Here is a 19,383-nt window from a genome sequence, read left to right on the forward strand (position 1 = left end):
ATGAAATCATATTTCCAATCTAGCCTCTCAGGTAAACTCCATTTTTGGTATTTTCAAATGTATTCAAGGGTTTTTCATTTTGCTATCTAATAAACTCTCCTAGTTGTGTTTGCATACCTCATCCATTTAAAAAGGATCTGGCTACAATACCCCATCTCACATCTCAGGTCAGCATACTAAAAATGGCTACACTGGGATTTTGAAACCAATGGGACTTTGTGACAAATGCTGGTTAGCATGAGTGGAAGCCCCAAAGACTGTCTTCGCCATAGTCAATATCATTAACAGTGAAAATTGGCTATGGAGACCACAGTTGATCCTTTTGCAGAAATTGGTACGAGGATAAGAATTTATTATTGGTTGTTTGAATATTTAATCTCTGAGCCTATGAACACTTACACGTGTGTAATTTCATATGTGAAGCTAGCCCATTGTACACTTCGGGTCCCAGTGCTCAAGAAAAATGCCAGGCTGAACTAGTCCTGGTGAACAAAGTCCTCTTTTTGCCCACAGAGAATTCAGTACAGATAGCGTCAGCACAATATAGTCAACATAATACCTTGTGAATGCTCCTAAGACTTGAACAGAAAACACCACTAGAAGATTCAAATAGCTATTATTGGGCTTCTGCTCCCCTTAAACAAGGCTGGGCAAAAAGAAGAAGTGATTAACAGGGTGAAAATATACTACAGAACAGGTAAAGTAAACAACTAATATAGAAAGTGTTGAAAAAATAGGAGGGAGAAAAGAAATCTAATTAAAAAGTAAAAAATAACATATATCCAGTTCTGTAGGTTGGTAATGGCTCTTCTATCCCTTATATAGGTTATGTAGTCCCATTAGTTCTAAAAAACATGTTTGGTTTGTTGAAAATAAACATGGGCTCAAATTACAGAACAAAAGGTCCTGGAATTACTGCTACAAATTCTAAAAATAGCTTAAGAGCATTGTGAGGCCAAAGTTAATTGATCTGTAATAACTAATATTGTGTTCACTGACCCATAGTTAAAATTGACCTGAGTTTGAACCAGCAAGAGACTCAATAGCCCATGGTTTATTTTCTGAACGTTATACTTCCCCAACAAAGGTTTTGAAGTCAATGAACTAGATCAATTTACATCTGTTAAGGATCTGGCTGTTACAGAGTATTTGTGATAATGAAACCTATAGCCATAAAACTATTATGTAATGAAGTGTCAAATAAATCAGTGCAAATGCATGGAGAATTTATTCTGAGGAATGCCAGAAATATGTCATTTTAAGTCTTTTGGAAAATGAGGTCAATAGATAGAGCAATTATCATGATGTTATGATATCTGGAGATGTAAAAAATCAATGTTAATATGTATATGGAGATAATCTTAAAATCTGTGAAAAGCAAAAATACGTTAATGCTGCCTCATGAAGCTCTGGATACTGCAGATTATGGAAGCAGAACCTCACAGTAATGCATACTTACAGTAATATTCATACCAGTGCACAGAACATTTAAATTTATTTTTGGACAATAATTGGCTGCCAATGGCCAAAAATATTCTATTCCATTTGTATTTAGCATACTTGTCACCATTCCTCTTAGATGTGGACTTTCCCACAGTTATCCAGGCTTTTGACGCCCAGATTGCACTACTGCAACATATTCTGTGTGGAATTTACCTTAAAACTCTTCTCAGAAACTGCACGTTGAGCCTGATCGATCACAGAACCCTAAGTCTGGAAGAAATCTCAGGAGTTCATTGAGTCCAACCCACCTGCCCAAAGCAGGACCTACCCTAACTAAATTGTCCCATCCAGAACTTTGTCAAACCAGGAATAAAGAACCTCTAGGGATGGTGATTCTACCACCTCCCTAAGTAACCCATTCCAGTGCTTCACCACCCTCATAGTAAAATAGTTTTTCCTAATATCCAAACTAGACCTTCCCTGCTGCAACTTGAGACCATTGTTCCTCGTTCTGTCACTGTCATCTGTCACTATGGAGAACAACCTCTCTCTATCCTCTTTGGAATCCCTTTAAGGCAGTTAAAGGTTGCTATCAAATCCCCCCTCACTCTTCTCTTCAGCTGACTAAATAAGCCGGAATCCCTCAGCCTCTCCTTGTAGGTCATGTGCTCTAGCCCCCTAATCATTTTTGTGGCCACATTCTTTCTGTAATGGGGGATCAGAATTGGATACAATACTCCAGATGTGCCCTCACCAGTACAGAATAAAGGGGAATAATCACTTCTCTAGATCTGCTGGCCATGTTCCTCCTACTGCACCTAATATGCCATTTGCTTTCTTGGCTACAAGGGCACACTGTTGACTCATATCCAGCTTCTCATCCACTGTAATCCCCAGGTCCAGCCTGTATGGGCACGTCAAAACTACAAAGACTTTTAGAAAGAGGATATGAAAATTCCACAGGAATTTGCATATCTTCTGATCACAATTTCGAAAAAGGATCTTTCAAAAATGAAAGTAGTCTGGATGCATTTTTTCAGAAAAAAAGCCCTTTTTTGAAAAAAACACACTTAAAACTCCTTTTTTTAAGAAGAACAGTTTTTTCAAAAAGGAAGGGAGTAGAAAAAAATGTATCCAGACTACTTTCATTTTCGTAAGATCCTCTTTCAAAAATGCAATCGGAAGAAGATATGCAAATTCCCACAGACTTTGCATATCCTCTTTTGAAAAATCTTTGTAGTTTAGACATGACCTAAAAGTGTTTGGGGTTCTTCCGTCCCAAGTGCAGGAATCTGCACTTATCTTGTTGAACCTCATCAGATTTCTTATGACACAATTCTCCAATTTGTCTGTCACACTAGACCCTATCCCTCCCCCCCAACATATCTACTTCTCCCCCAGTTTAGTGTCATCTGCAAACTTGCTGAGGGCACAATCCACCCCCTCATCCAGGTCATTTGTAAAGATGTTGAACAAAACCAGACCTAGAACTGATCCTTCAGGCAGTCAGCTTGAAACCAGCTGCCAACCAGACATCTAGCCAGCTTTCTATCCACCTTACAATCCATTTATCTAATCCATTGATCCCTCCCACTGATTTCCAAGGGAGCTGGTCTGGGTGTTTAGTGATAGCACAGTTGCTTTGAAGGGTGAGTCAGGAGAAGAAGAGTGCATCAGTGGGGTTCCACAGATTGTGATAAATTTCTATTGACTTTTGGCTATACTTCGAAATGTTGCTATTATACTGTAATTTGACAGGAATTTGACTTGGGCCAAGGGTAAGGCAATTTCAGAAGGGTAGCCATGTTAGTCTGCTTCAGCAAAAACAATAAAGAGTCTTGTGGCACCTTAAAGGCTGAGACCTTGTCTCCATTTGCCAGAGGATCGATGCTTAGGTGACTGATCATCCTGCATTCAATTTAGCAGGTCTAGTAAAGACCCGCTAAATTGAATGCTGAGGGACACCTATCGGCAGCTGGTACTTCTCGCTGTCATGAGGAATAAGGGAAGTCCCATGTATAAAAAGGGAAATATGAACAGGGAAACTACAGACCAGTTAGTTTGGAAGATAATGGAGCAAGTAATTAAGGAATTCATCTGCAAACAACTGGAAGATAATAAGATAACAGGTAACAGCTAACATGGATTTGCAAAGAACAAGTCATGTCAAACTCAATGGCACCGTTTCAGGAGGATGGGAGGAAGGGGCAGCAGCTTTGCACTCCAGGATGTGGCTTGCTTTTCATCCCGTTCTCGGGACTTGAAAGTAGGAATAAGGGATCTTCCAGAAAAGGGTTTATTTTCCACAAGATCCTGTCTAGACTGGCGCTTTTCTCCGGCAAAACCCTGAGCCAGAAAAAAGCAGCAGCCATGTTCCTTCAAATGCCGCGGGGGATATTTAAATCCCCCGTGGCATTTGCAATTCCGACTGGTCTCATTAGCATCCCTTTTCCGGAAAAGGGTGCCAATTTAGACACAGCCTTAGTGTATGTCTACATTGCGTGTAGACCTCCGGTATCCCTAAATTGCTACCCAGCATCTTAACAAGCCTCCCGTTATTTCAAAATATTTTTTGAAATAATAGGCACACTGTTTCAGCATCCCTGTAACCCTCATTCCATGAGGGTTAAGGGATGTCTCGAAATAGCGTGTTTTTTTCAAAATTTGGCACTGTATTAGATGCGCCAAATTTCAAAATAAGCTATTTCGAAATAGAATTGTGTAGCACAAATAACATATCTTATTTCAAATTTAGGGTGCTGTGTAGATACACCCTAAGTAACAGACCTGAAAGTTGCCATACTTGAGCAAAAAAACTTCAAAAACAGACTGCAGCATGAAACTGTAAAGCTGGAACTTATATGTAAACTTGACACTATCCAACTGTATTCCGTCGCTTTTGCAGATTCAGACTAACATGGCTACCCCTCTGATACTTGACTCCCATCTTTGTATGTGTGTGTATATCTCTGCCAAACTGTAGTTTGCACTTCATGCATTTGACAAAGTGGGCTCCAACCTACAAAAACCCATACCCAAATAAATTCATTAGTGTTTAAGGTACCACAGGACTCCTTTTTTTGTTTTTAGTATAAGGCAGTGTTTCCATACAGCTAGCAATATCCTGTAAATATTTGAGTGACTGACTCTCTCTCACAGCTGACCACCTTGACCAATGAGGTCAATCAATTTGCTCTCATGCAAGGTACATATGTTTGAACAACTAATGGCTAGCAGTAGGACAGTCTCAGTGGAGAATCATCTTTCTCCTTAGGTTAGACAGAGCTTAAGTTTCAGGGGGCATAGCGCAAATCTAATGTATTTAGTTGGACCTTTACCAGACACCAGTTAATGCAGAATGTTTTTCTGTCTTTAAGGACAGCCCAATGTTACTTGTTAAGCAAGATTTTTCTTACTACGCCTTTTCGTTTTGAGCATTGTAAATTTGGTGATTGTCCTTTTTTGCAGTATAATGCTAAAAATGTGATATGCTGTGTTTTTACTTGTAAATATGCCCCAAGAACCACGTGATTTGCTCATGCGTATCATTAACAAAAATATTATCGGGCATAAACTGAAAAGGTATAACACCCCACTCGCTCCAAGCTTCATCTCCTTCTTATGGCCCTCCAGATGCATCTCCTCTTCCTTAGCCCCCACTACCTGGTTAAAGGCCTGTGTGAGGAAGAAAGCTGAGGAGTTGGGGAGACAGGCTGGCTGCATCAACAAACTGAAGTTGTAAGGGTAATATCTAGCCTTGTATTTGAATAAAAGTTAACTTATGACGTGTTGCTGAATTGTTATAAGACTATGTGGTATGTTGTAATTGAAAGTTTCTAGGTACTATAGTTTTTTCATTATGAGTCTATACTATTTAATCTCAGGAGAAATGTCAAAAGATGCTCATTTTAAAAGTTTCCTCTTTGCCAGAAGGGCTTTTGTATCTATCATACAAAAGCTTTTTTAGCTAGCAGTTGTATATTCCTGTTCATTGCCTTAACCATTGGACTTGAGTTTTTCACACCTCTAAAGAGAAATGGGAACAGTAACCAACATCATGGGTATCTTGTTAGCTGTGCCACGTAGGACAATTTGGCTACATTAGTATGTTTGGAATAGCAATATCTATTTACTTCTATTTCATTTATACATTCTATATTGAAATGAATATAAAAAAATCACCTTTATATAGAAACTGCTTATTTGCCCTCTGAATTATTAAATTTAATTGTTTTAGTATTTAATTTAATTTTTTAGAATATTGTTTTTCATGGAGAAAATTGCAACATAAAGACATAAAACACTGGATAATTTTACCTGTACTGCAGGAAATCACCTTAATGAAAGCCTTTTGACTTTTATTCCACTGTTTGCTGAGTTTCTGGTTTCTTAAATTATTATATAGAGCCCTAGCAGTGTACATTAGCAAAGGGTATTTAAGAAAGCAAACTCCCACAATCTGATTTTACAATATATACCTCTGTTTAAAAAAACTTTTCAGTTTTATAAAATTAAAGCACATTCCTACCTGAGGAAACAAAACAAACACAATTTTTCTACAAGTAATGCCTTTTTTCTTTGTTATGAGTTGAGTCATTTTTGTGTGTAGTGGTTGTTTTAGACTGAATACCAGTATGTGATTAATTCATTAAAAATACTTCCAGTGAAATTTGGCTCTTTTGAAAACAGACAGTGTACATATAATTTTTCCCATAAAATTAAATCATGGTTTGAAATTATTTGCCACAGAATTTCTGTATATAATTCTTATTGTATTGCTTACTGGTGAGCAGTTTATCAGATAACCACAATCCCTTGAATGAAAAAAATATGTTGTGGCTCTCTGATTGGATTAACATAACTTTTAAAATTAGGGTGTTAGTATTAATAATGTTATTACAAATAAAAAATGTCTGTGCATATTCTGCAAAGTTTACTTAAAATTCTACAGATATTCTGATCAATATATTTGTTTCCTTTGTGAATACAAAGGGGGTATGAATACATATGAAGCAAATTATTTTAAAAAGTTCAAAGATATATTTTCAAAAATATTGTATCTTAATTGCCAAGCTTTAACAGTGAGATTGGCATTGAGTTTGCAAAGAGCTCCATATGAATGGACCTCACACAGTTAATTTTTCATCTCAGTATAGAGTTGGGTTGATAACAATTAATAAATCTAAATTGATAAATCAAAATCAATGTCATAGCCAATAGCTATTTTCATCCATTCAAAGAGACTCCGTGCATCCTTCTCGATTTGAGAAAAAATGTCATAGACAAGGGTCTTATGAACCAAGTTAGGAAACTGTCTGGTTTCAACAGCAAGATGCACATGTTCATGGAAAATATAAATGAAGAAAAGCTACACTGAGTGCAGTAGAGAATATGCCAAATTATCCGACTCTTTCCTATCTACAATGATATAAATCTACTTAAATCCATATGGTCAACTAATCTTGCCAAAGAAATTAAGCAGTTTGGCCCAAATCCTATATAACATCATAGTTATTCCTTGCTCAGGAAAATGTTCTTTGGAGTCAATGGAACTTTTGCCTGTTTAAAGACTGAGAGGATGGTAGAATCTGGTCCTATGAAAATTAAAATTGTCCCATTTTCAGTGAAGCACCCTTAGCACATTATACTGTATAGCCTAATGTATGTAATCCTTCATATGAGAGCACAACATAGTCCGCATAATTCAAAGTGAAGCCAGGAACTCCATCTGAAAAGGTCATATATGCAAAACAATCCTGAGGAAGCAACAGAGGAAAAGCCGGAAAACTTCTGTAGCTGCAGCTGCCACAGTAAGCACAGGAAACTGGACTGTGCAGCAGCATTATATCCACTATCTAAACATTTCCGTCTCATAGAATTGCAGCCTGTGGCTAGTTGGCCAACCTGAACCGACTGGCACATGCCAAGCTACTTGGAGCCCAGTAGGCATGTACCTCGATGTCAGATAACTACATGGCATGTCACAGGGACCCTTTAATATGCTGTGTTTCATTTTTAGTCGCAGAATTTTAATCAAAAATCTGATTTCTGGCATAAGAAGACTGCAACTTCAGCTCAGAAGCTGTGGCTTAATGTCAATGAGAACCCTATTCACAAACATTTAAATATTCATGAGTCCCTTATACTTACAGGCAGTGTGTAGAAAGTAAGCTGGCAGAAGCTGGAATGCTGTCCCTGTACTAATGTGATAAGCAATATAATGGCAGACTTATAGTATTAACAATTTTCAGCTGCATCATATTAGTATTGTATCACACAGCCTTTGCTTTGGCTCCTATGGTACAAAAACATATCATTATTATTGACAGGCAACCACAAGAACTGAATGAAATTGAAGTTGATATGCTTTGTAATATGATGTAAAAACCACTAACATAAAAGAAGAGTTTGAATATGATCTGAGTCAGTCCCTCCCTTCTGATTAGTTTTAGAAACATACATACACTTAGTTAATAGAGTAAACTAAACTTTTAATTAGTTTTCCTTTTCAGAACACTTTTATGATCAAGCTGGAAATAAATTAAGGGTAATCTTTTTTCACAATGCTACAGCATTTCTGCTTCTACTCCAGGCAGAAAAGAGGAAAGCTGAAGACATGCACAAATTAAAATAACCAAAGAAAAGAATGTTTTTCAAACTTCAAAAAATGTTTGGGAATGACATATATTAAAGTGCTGTACAAAGATTTTGCTCAGTTTCCTTTCATTTCACACTGACCCACCAATCAAATGTATGGTGTCTTTCAATCTCAGAATTAGCTCAACCCATGACAAATATTGAGCAGACTACAAAGGAATCCCCTCTCAACTATGCTTCAAAGAAAAAAGGTATGTCTGCTCCAGAGATGGGTTCATGAGAGGTTTATGAACTGAATCCTGCGGGTTCATTTTGCAAGCGTTTTTAACAAACCAACCCCTGCAGGCTTGACTAGACAGTTGGTGTTTACAAACTCTAAAGCAAATAATATCCCTCCAGCTCCACAGCTGCCTCGCACACCCTGATCCCAGGACTCTTTTCTACCTTTGGTGTCTTCAGGGGAAGTAGCAGTTTATCCCTGTCTATTGGTTTACCATGAGGGCTTCTAGGACATGATTTACAAAGATTCTGAACTATTACAGCTCAACTCTAATCAGTCAAAGTAACAGATGCTCTGCACTTTTGAAAATCAGACCATTACCTACCATTCATAAGGTACTACCCTCAGTTATCCACTAGTATACTCTGCCATCCAAAAATCCCAAAACACTCTTTTATAGAGAGAGCAGGATTTGGTCCTACTTCATGCCCAGAGCCTAGACAATAGGCAGCTTCTACTGCTAATAATAAAAATACTTTGTTTTTTCCACCCTGTCTGTCATGGCTGCTTAGGCTGCAAATTCTTCAAGGCAGAAGCTCTTTCTTGGTATGCATTTGTCATAGTATATTGGGACCTTTTTCTCAAATGGAGCCTCTAGGTGCTACTGTAACAAATACTTAATGCTACTAATGTTAACAACAAGCTCTACGAAGGCCTTGTCTACACTTGCAGTGGCACAGGGTATCTGTAACTACATGCCATTGTGGAAGGCAGGCTACATCCACACTGTGGTATGTAGCAGCATGTGACTGTGAAATGCTCTGGAGAGGGAAGCCAGGAAGTTCCCGCGTCCCAGAGTCTTTCACTGAAGCAAGTGTCTCTCCCTGAAGTGAGAAAATGCTTCTGCAGTAGGGAAGGATATGGACACTACACAACTAAAAATGGCATTGCAGGTGTGAGAGGAGTTTACTGCATATGTAGAGAGCCACAGTTGGTACATTTAGGGTTCTGGCATGTCTATATTTTAGTTGCCTAAGCAGTGCCTTGCCATTCATCTTCTATTTACACCAGGGCTAGGGATTCTGGGCAATCTGTCAACCTAGTTCAGAAGAGTTACTGTGTAGTCTCACAACAATGCTCCGTAGAACCAGAGGCCAGCACAATGATCTGGCTGTTTGCTGCTGTCTTATAGGTGCTGAGGGAACTGTAGGTATCCCTTTTATTCAGACAATCCTTTATGGATTTGTAGCATACTGAAAGAGGTATACAGCTTGCCAAAAACAATATTTTCCGGGTTCCCATTTGATAAAGCTGAATAACTGTTGTGATTTAATCATTTGCATTTCACTGTAGTAGTAACCCATTTCAGCTAATGTATTTATACATAATTGTTGTGCTTCTTGGGTGGTTTGTCACTTAATCTTTAATCTTGTGCCTCATAACTCACCTGAGGCAAACAATAATCCCACAGAAGGGTGCCTACGTGTTCCTTCTTATTTCCTAATTATAACACACCCTCAATTTTGGCTGAGTTACAGCATTCCGGGAAGGGCTATCTTATTGAGTAAGGTGTATAAACTTAGTGTTAGTAGGGTTATACATAGCAAAAGGCAAGGTGAAAATAAATTTTTCTTTAAAATGATCTTCTTTAGTGAAACAAAAAAGACAACTACTAAAAATCTTATGCTTCTTAGTAGAAAATTTTCTGTCAGTCTGGAGATCTATAGAAATCAAACATCACATTTCTGGGTACTTTCAAAGACTCTCAGAAAACCTTTGCAAAATTCTTATGTTCTTATGTTTGATTGTATAATGAACCAGCGGAAAAAGCAGATGGCAAATTTGCTGTATTTTTGTTAATCTTTGTTGATACGGAAAAGTAACATTGCATAAGAGTTTTAGGTTCTTAAAAGCCTGATGGCTTCATGGCTAGGTACATAGCGTTGCCATAGTCCAGGTTGGAAATGACTAAAGTGTGTGTTAATGGACACATCTACACTGTGATAAAGACCTGTGGCACAGCTGTGATTGGCCCCTGTCATCTCACTCAGACTTGTGTGTCTTAGGGTGTGGCGATGTAAAATTGCAGTGTATACATTCAAGCTCAGGATGAAGCCTGGGCTCTGAAACCCTCTGAGGGAAAGAGCTCAAAGTTTAGGCTCCACCCTGAATCTGAAGATCTATATCGCAAGTCTCAGCCCAACAGCCCAAGCAATCTGAGCCCAATCAATTGATCTGGGTGCTGGGGTTCAGGAAAAAAATGTACAGGGGAGGGTTTTCTGAGAGCCATTGAACCAAACTGTATGCCCTGTACATGATGAAATCCATTGTAAGCCAGAGGAACAGCTAATTCCAGCTCTTATGCTGGGTATGAGTATTGCTGGACATACCAAGTGACACCAAAATTTCATGTCAGGGTGGCACAAAATCTGTTAGCCAGCTCCTGGGTATAGAAAGCATTATTTTTAGCTGCTGCTTTGTGAGGTTTTAGTGAGGAATCCAGGAGTTCTCAGCAATGGATTAGTTTAACCAAATGAAAGCGTAGCCCTTCAACCAGTGGAGACTGCAAATGGCCACAAACTCCTCAGAGCAGAACCTCCATCTTTAATGGGCCCAGCTGCAACTAACTGAAGTTCATTCATGCTCTGCTCTGCTCCAAGCATTGCTTTCAGAGGATTTGAACTGAGACTATCTTGGCTTCTAGTCTTGTGCACAAACCACAGCTTTTTCCAAAGGTGAAACAAATACGGTTGTTGTAGTATACTGTAACAAGGAGTCAGCCAAACACTTAGTGCTGAAGTCACTGGCACAGGTTTCCTATCTATCCAAGTTAACCCTTAGCATGGTGACATGTGGTCCCTTGAAGTAGCAGGATGGCTGGTGTCAGCAAGTCAACAACCTTCTAATGAGAAAAAATAGTATTAAAAAAGGTAAAATCAGGCCCAGAGTATCTGCTGCGAAGCAGCAAGAAGAGGAGTTGGGAGCAATACAGGGGAACATCACACTGCATTGGGAACATTATCAGAGACCTGACATGATAGAAATTGGATTGTTCCAACAATAAGGCTATTGATTCAGATCCAATTGATTATTCTTGAACTAAAAGGAAACAAGTCTTCAAAGCAAGGAGGCGAAATGCGGAGGCGATTATTTCCTTTTTTTCTTCGCTCCCACCTCCTTTTTCCTCCTTGGGAGCTCACTCAGACTGAAAACACAACGGCACCTCCCGCTGGCTGCGGCTGGATGAATTTAGACGGGGATGGTGAGCGCCACAATCCAACCGTCCGCCTAGCTTCAGTCCGGTCTGCGGCCGCTTGTCCCGGCTTTCTGGGCAGCGCTTTGGGGAGGAGGGTGAAGATTCAGAGGGCGCGCAGTGCCAACGGGGCAGGGAGCAGCAGCAGCCGCTACATCCCACTGCCTCCGGGCCTCCCCCCGAGGTCGGATCTGCAAAGTGAGCGTCCCCCGACATGCTGCCCGAGGGCAAAGTCAGAGCCGCCCCCGCGCAAAGCCCTGCGGTGGCTGGCGCCTGTTGACAGGGTTTTCCTCCGGACGGGTTTAGAGCTGGGGGGAGGAGGGGGAGGAGGAGAGCAGCTGGCGCCGGCGGTGCTAAGCCTCGCGGCGGGCTCGCGCGGTTCGCCCCAGGGCTCGGTGCGGGGCTCCGCACGCCCCTAGCCCCCGCAGCCAGGAGGCGAGGATGCCAGGCGCTGCCTCGCGCCCTTTCTGGCGCGCTCCCCTTCTCCCCGGCCGAGCCCGGTGTTAATTGAGGGGCCCCTGCCTATTGGCTGAAGTTCTCCCCGCGATTTGCATGAAGAGAGAGACGGGGGGGGCGTGTCTTCGCCTGCCTTCCCATCCGGAGCGAAATGACTGCGGTTTCAGTGGGAATGAAGTGCCCAGGGACCGAGCGGCGCTCGCCAGCCCGAGCCGCGAGCTGGCTTCCGAGGAGCAGGCACCGGCAGCTGGAGATGGGGCACTTCTGCAGCGCTGGGCGCTCCACCAGCCACAGACACCTGCAGGTAGGGGGAGGTGCGCTGGGGAGTCCCGCACTTTGTGGACTCCTGCCCAGAAGAAGCGATTGGGATAAAAAAAAATAGCAAATGTTGTAGCTCCATCTAAACTTCCCCGGGAGCGGTGCGGGGGCTCTGTGGCGCCTCTCCCACCGAAAAGGAAGGGCGCGCGGGGAGGGGGGGGGGGGGTGTCTTTGATTGTTTTCAAGCCCCGTGGACACGGAAAGGTGACTGGCTGCCAAAGGGAGGGGGGAACAAAACTCCCCGAGGAAGCTGTAGACGAAGTTACGTGAATCCGTTTCCAGATGCAGAGGGCTCCGGGCTGGCTTGGCCAGCATCAGATCTTTTGCGTAATCTTTTCAGGCGCTCCTCTTGGCGCTTGGCGTGAGTCCTGGCGGGGGGCGAAGGGAGCGAGCAAGGAACAGGACGTATCTGTTAACCTGGAATTGCAACTTGCACTACGAGCTCTGGGCAGTGAGAACGGGAGTCCCTCGCCCTCCTGCGCGCGGTGTACTTGGTGCGGGTGGTGTACTTCGTTACCCGGTTCCACGTGCAACAGGCTGCGTGGTGTACCCGGCGCTGCACTGGGAGTGGTGCGACAGGGCCATCGGAGGTGCGCGGAGGCTACATTTGTGGCAGGGGTCTGTGTGGGTAGGATAGTGGATGTGCATGACCTGTTGGCTAGATGCGGTGGTGAAGACTGTCTATGCAAAGTGGATAACGTAAAATGTGAGGTGTATTTGGTGGAAGTGGTTTCTGGGGAGGGTGCACGTGTGGGTTTTTAGGTACAGCAGGTGGCATTTTTGATGTTTATGGTGCTGTTGTCTAAGTCAGGAGGTGTATTTAGTGCACATTCTGGTTAGTGGGAGGAAAAAATACTGTAGAGGTCTTGGGTGTATTTGAGGAGGTGTATTTGGTGGTGTAATTAGGTGGCAAACATTGGGATATTTGAAATGCGCATAGTGGTGAATATCATTTACAATTGGTGGCGAAGATGGTTTATTTTGGGTAAGATTATGATATACTTCACATCTAGACTGGTGGTGTAGGAATGCAGATGGTGTATTTGAGGTGTGGATCTTGGTTTAAGGCATGATGCATTTGGGGTGCAAATTGAGGTGTATTTGTGGTACAGGGTTCAGATCGTGGTGTACTGTGAACACAGATGGTGTAGGTGATGTGGTATTTAGGGTTCAGGTGATGGCTCAGAGGATGGAGGATTTGGATTGGAACATATGGTGTGGTGGTGATGTGTTTGGGGCATAGAATAAGAGTGTATTTGGCATGTGAGTGGTTCTGAATTTGAGATGCAAATGGTATATTTGAGGGATAAATAGTGGTATCTCTGTAGTACTGAAAGTTGTGCGTTTGTGAGTAGTTGGTGGTATATGTATACAGAGCATAGTTGAGCATGTAATTGGTTTTCAGGTGGTGTATTTGTGGTTGAGATGCTGATGTTCAGCGGATAGGTGATGGCATGTTTTGTGGTGCAGATGATGACGTAGTTAGGGTACAGGTAGTTTATGTTGGGGTAGGCAGTGGTGTATTTGGAGTGCAGACAGTGGTATATTTGAGAGTAGGCAGTGGTGTATCTGTATTTGGGGTCAGGTGGGAGTGTATTTGTAGCAGATATTATGTATGTCATAAAAGGAAGGCTGCTACTTGTGGGCAAGGTGGGCTGGCTGGGTGCTCACATAGGTAATCCCTCTCTAACCCCTGTGCCTTTCTCTCACCAGCACTTGTTCCTTTTCCTGCTCTTCATCGGCCCTTTCAAATGCTTTGCCAGTTACAGCCGTGCCACGGAGCTCTTCTATAGCCTCAATGAGGGGCTGCCAGCGGGGGTGCTCATCGGGAGCCTGGCGCAAGACCTGCGTCTGCAGGGGGTGGCAGCAGAGGGGTCATCATCCCGTCGTGGGGAGCCTGCACTCTCCTTCAACCTGGCCTCCCAAGGGCTGGGTGGCCAGTACGTGAGCCTGGACAACCGCTCAGGGGAGTTGCACACTTCATCCCTGCAGATCGACCGTGAGGCACTGTGCCTGGAGGCCAGTGCTGGCGCACTCATCTCCCTTCCAGCACCATCCTCAGAGCCCTGTCTGCTGCTGCTGGATGTGCTGGTGCTGCCCCAGGAACATTTCCGCCTAGTGAAGGTAAAGATTGCCATCCGTGATGTCAATGACAATGCGCCGCGCTTCCCTGTGCCCAACATGCGCCTCTGGGTGCCTGAGAATGCCCCTATTGACACTCGTCTGGCCATAGAGCACCCTGCCCTTGACCCTGACTTGGGCACCAATGCAGTCCAGACCTACCGCCTTCAGGACAACTATGGGGTCTTCACCCTGGATGTGGAGGAGAATGAGAACGGGGAGAGGACCCCCTATCTGATCATCATGGGGGCTCTTGACAGGGAGGCTAGGGAGGAATATGTCACCCTCATCATTGCAGAGGATGGGGGGACCCCACCTTTGCTGGGCAGTGCCACGCTGACCATTGGCATCAGTGATATCAATGACAACTGCCCCCAGTTCAGTGATTCCCAACTCAACATCACCATCTATGGGAATTCCAGTGCAGGGACACATGTGGCTACTGTCCACGCCGTGGACATGGACCTGGGATCCAATGCCCAGATCACGTACTCTTACAGCCAAAAAGTCCCCCAGCCATCTAGAGACTTGTTCCACCTAGACGAAAGCACAGGAACTGTCAAACTCTCCAATAAGATCGATGGTGATGCCCCACGTCTCCATAGGTTGACCATATTGGCCAATGGTCCTGGATGTATTCCTGCTGTGATTACTGTGCTGGTGTCCATCATCAAAGTCATGCTGAGACCTCCTGAAGTGGTCCCTCGTTTTATAGCTAATGAAGTAGATGGTGTGGTTTTCCTGAAAGAACTGGAGCCTGTTAACACACCAATAGCATTTTTTACCATCAAAGATCCTGATGAAAAATATAAAGTGGATTGCTTTTTGGATGGCAATGGGCCATTCAGATTATCACCATACAAACCATACACCAATGAATATTTATTAGAGACTACAAGGCCATTAGACTATGAGGTACAGCAGCTCTATGAAATATCAGTGGTTGCATGGAACTCAGAGGGATTTCATGTAAAGAAGGTAATTAAAGTGCAGATTCTGGATGATAACGACAACTCACCAGTTTTTCCTCAACAACTAATAGAATTGTCTATTGAAGAAAATAATGCTCCCAATGCTTTCTTGACCAAATTGCATGCAACAGATGCTGACAGTGGTGAAAGAGGGAAAGTGTCCTATTTCCTAGGGCCTGATGCCCCTTCATATTTTTCTTTAGATAAAATCACAGGAGTTCTAACAGTTTCCACTCAGCTGGACAGAGAAGAAAAAGAGAAATACAGATATACTGTTAAAGCAATAGATTCTGGATTGCCTCCCAGAGAATCGATAGCAACGGTCGCCATCACCGTGTTGGATAAAAATGACAATAGTCCTAGATTTATCAATAAGGATTTCAGCTTTTTTGTACCAGAAAACTTTCCAGGTTTTGGTGAAATTGGAGTTATCAGTGTTACAGATGCTGATGCAGGGCAAAATGGATGGGTAGCCCTTTCAGTCTTAAATGGAAGTGATATCTTTGTGATAGATACTGGAAAAGGAGTTTTGAGAGCTAAGGTCTCCCTTGACAGGGAGCAGCAAAGTTCCTATGTCTTGTGGGTTGAAGCTGTTGATGGAGGTGATCCTGCCCTTTCTTCTACTGCCAAAATAACTATCCTCCTTCTGGACATAAATGACAACCCTCCACTGGTCTTGTTTCCTCAGTCAAACATGTCTTATTTGTTGGTACTTCCTTCTACTCTTCCTGGCTCTCCCATCACTGAAGTCTATGCTGTCGATAAAGACACAGGCATGAATGCTGTCATAGCTTACAGCATCATAGGTAGAAGAGGTCCCCGACCTGAATCGTTTAGGATTGACCCTAAAACTGGTAATATCACCTTGGAAGAGTCACTGATGCAAAATGACTATGGTCTCTACCGGCTACTTGTAAAAGTCAGTGATCATGGCTATCCAGAGCCTCTCCATTCCACAGTCATGGTGAACCTTTTTGTCAATGACACAGTGAGTAATGAGAGCTATATTGAAAGCCTGTTAAGAAAGGAACCTGACATTAATATAGAGGAAAAGGAGCCACAAATATCTATAGAGCCTACACATAAAAAAATGGAGTCAGCATCTTGCATGCCTACTTTAGTAGCCCTTTCAATAATAAGCTTGGGGTCAATCACTTTAGTAACTGGGATGGGCATTTACATATGCTTACGGAAAGGGAAAAAACCTCACAGAGCAGATGAAAATTTGGAAGTACAAATTCCACTAAATGGAAGAATTGACCTTCATATGTTGGAGAAGAAACCAATGGAGATTTCTAATATTTGATGTTTCCATGTGGACAATCCAAACTGTTGTCTAACAAACCTCGGACAATACCCAGACTGAGTGTGTTGACAGCAGTTACAATGAAGGACCACTAATTTATAACTTAACTATATAATTGTAAATAGTGTTTACAGGTTTTTTTTAAAGTCAGATTCAGATTGCAGCTTTTTTAATGAAATCTTCGTACTAACAGCTAGCAAGCAGTCTATAAAAACATGAACATCATTTGCAGCTATCATAAAGACATCAGATCAGTGGTTATACAGAGAAAGGAAGGTAAGACAATGATGCATTAAACTTTAAGTTTTTAAAAGTTTAAAAAATCATTTCAACCACAAGAGGGCATCAGATGCTCCTGTGCTGGGAACTGTTTGAGATACTGTCCATGAGATTAATGCAAAGTACATTTATGGGTTTTAACATAAAACATACCTGGACATACATATATTTGCACAAAATAAACATGTATTCCACTATAGGTATGATAAAAAAGAGGGGGAAACATGCACTAGTAAAACAAACAGAAATTTTACCTCATGAATAATGCTTACACTATGATAGAAAAGATATTAACAAGAAATGCAATTCCTGTTGAGCAAGGATGCAAAATATTGTCATATAATCAGAATTTGAACTGCTGTAACATCTCCATTTTTCATTTATTGCGGACTTAATATCTTCAAAGAAACTACCATTGCTCCAACAGTTTACTTGCCATTATTAGGGGGAAATGATATTTAATATTTCTTATGGCAAATGTACACAAACACATGTACACATGTCCACTTCAATAACTCTGGCCAGATAGAAGGAAGCAAGGAATGGTTACATCCTTTAGTTGTCCCGGAAGTGTTGATATTTTGATTTTTCCAGCAATACATCAGTCGTATTCCACCACTTTGGTTGTATAATATATATTTGTATGTGATACTTCTGAATCTAATCTGTCAGATAAAGACAAAAACACTTCACATTATTAGCAATTGTAGTAGATAGTTTACACTGCCTATTGCTTCTTTCTGAGTTGTATTTCATGTGAAAGATCTGATTTCTGCCTTTTTGGCTACCATTCCAGGCTCCTTTTCACTGGCTTTGTTTTTTGGATCAGTTCCAAAATCTTATTTGTAAGACTGGTGGCATATTTTCTTGATAATTTATTCTTTGCTGCATCCTCTGCAACAAAGCAGCAGGTTTATCAGTGATGCATCATTTTCACTTCATTGTAAGACCTGAAAACTATCTGTTGTATGATGGTTACATCAAATTTGTCTACGTAAACAAGGTAAATAAGTGTTATGCTTAAAACTAATCATTTTGATTTCTGGCATCATATGTCTGCATTGTACCAAAAGTGTTTATACGTCTGCAAATTAAAGCTATATATTTTCATAATTATGTTTTCTCGCTGTGCTAACATTTTAATGATAAAATTGAGTGTCTCTCCATTTACAAACAATTTTTCATCATTACCTAGGTATTTACTCTTTGGTTTATTTTTAATGTAATTCATAGCACATGACAAATAGCATAATGTTTCCAAAAACTAATGCACTCCAAAATTTTCTTTAGGAATCTTGTTTTGCACCCACTGAAATCAATAACAAGTTTCAAATTGACTAAAATTGGGCAGAATCAGATTCTTATTTTATTAAATGGATGAAGTACAAGGTATGCAGGTATGGATTTTGATACATTTGCCCACTTTGGATATTTAATACCTTACTCTACTGCAGAATCACTGAAATCTTCAGACTACTTGCTGAGTAAAGTGTTACTTGACATGAGTGAGAGTTTCAGAATCTAGCCCATATTTTACCAAATCATCTATTTAACGAAATGAATTTCTTTTCAGAGGATAATATTCTCTCTGAACATTTTTTATTTGTGAGCAGTTTGATGTCTGTGTTCCATGAAAAATTAATTCTACCTGTCAAATGGTTATGGTTTATCACTTTGTTTTGTTTCTTTTAATATTATTAATATATGAAAATGGTGTGTATCCATGAAAATTCATGTGTCATAAAAAAGACATTATCTCAGAAGATATATGACTAACTCCTTGGAATTGGGATCTTTGTTAGAGATACATTTTCATAGTTTAGTGGGAAAGTTTAGTCCTCTGTACTACATTTATTTATTTTCTGCATTGCATCTGTATTATTCAAACTAGAAGCCTGGTCTCATTTCCAGTGAAGTCAATGACTTAAATGGGAGCAGGAGGAAGACCCACACTTTTAATAACAAAAAACTAAAACATAAAATCATGGCCCTGATCTCACAACCCTTACACACAGGCCACCAGATTGTGTGATTCTTCCTTATGCCTCATCTACCTGTAGGTGTGCATTGATTTAAATGACCACCGTTTAAGAATGGCTTATTTTAGTTCATCTTAAACCTGTTCCAGATCACTTTAAGATAAACCAAACTGTGCCTGGTTAAACTGAAATAAACGTGTTCACATAATCTTATGCATCTGGTTTGAATAAATCAATTTTCAGTCACACCTTTACTTAGACTGATGCAAATATGCATGGTAAGTAAAGGTAAGCCTTTATTTCTTAAATAATCCCATTGACTTTAATGGGGCTATTTGTGGTTCAAACTGCAAGTCAATGTGAGGAATGTGATAATCTATCCCATGAATGGTCTTCATGCAGATGATCCCACAGAAGAGGACAAAGGGTGCAAGACTGGA

At 41.2% G+C, this 19,383-nt stretch overlaps 1 protein-coding gene across 1 annotated transcript; it reads left to right on the plus strand.

The window, feature by feature from the left end:
- The first annotated feature begins 11,088 nt into the window (after positions 1–11,088).
- On the plus strand, positions 11,089–19,106 carry PCDH20 (protocadherin 20). Its single transcript, XM_006113555.5, has 2 exons — positions 11,089–12,273; positions 14,001–19,106. The coding sequence occupies exons 1-2, from the start codon at positions 12,121–12,123 to the stop codon at positions 16,683–16,685; spliced, it is 2,838 nt and encodes a 945-aa protein (XP_006113617.3). The 5' UTR covers positions 11,089–12,120; the 3' UTR covers positions 16,686–19,106.
- Positions 19,107–19,383: the final 277 nt, after the last annotated feature.

The sequence above is a fragment of the Pelodiscus sinensis genome, chromosome 1 (assembly GCF_052426305.1).
Source record: "Pelodiscus sinensis isolate ZL-2025 chromosome 1, ASM5242630v1, whole genome shotgun sequence".
NCBI classification, from domain to species: domain Eukaryota; kingdom Metazoa; phylum Chordata; order Testudines; family Trionychidae; genus Pelodiscus; species Pelodiscus sinensis.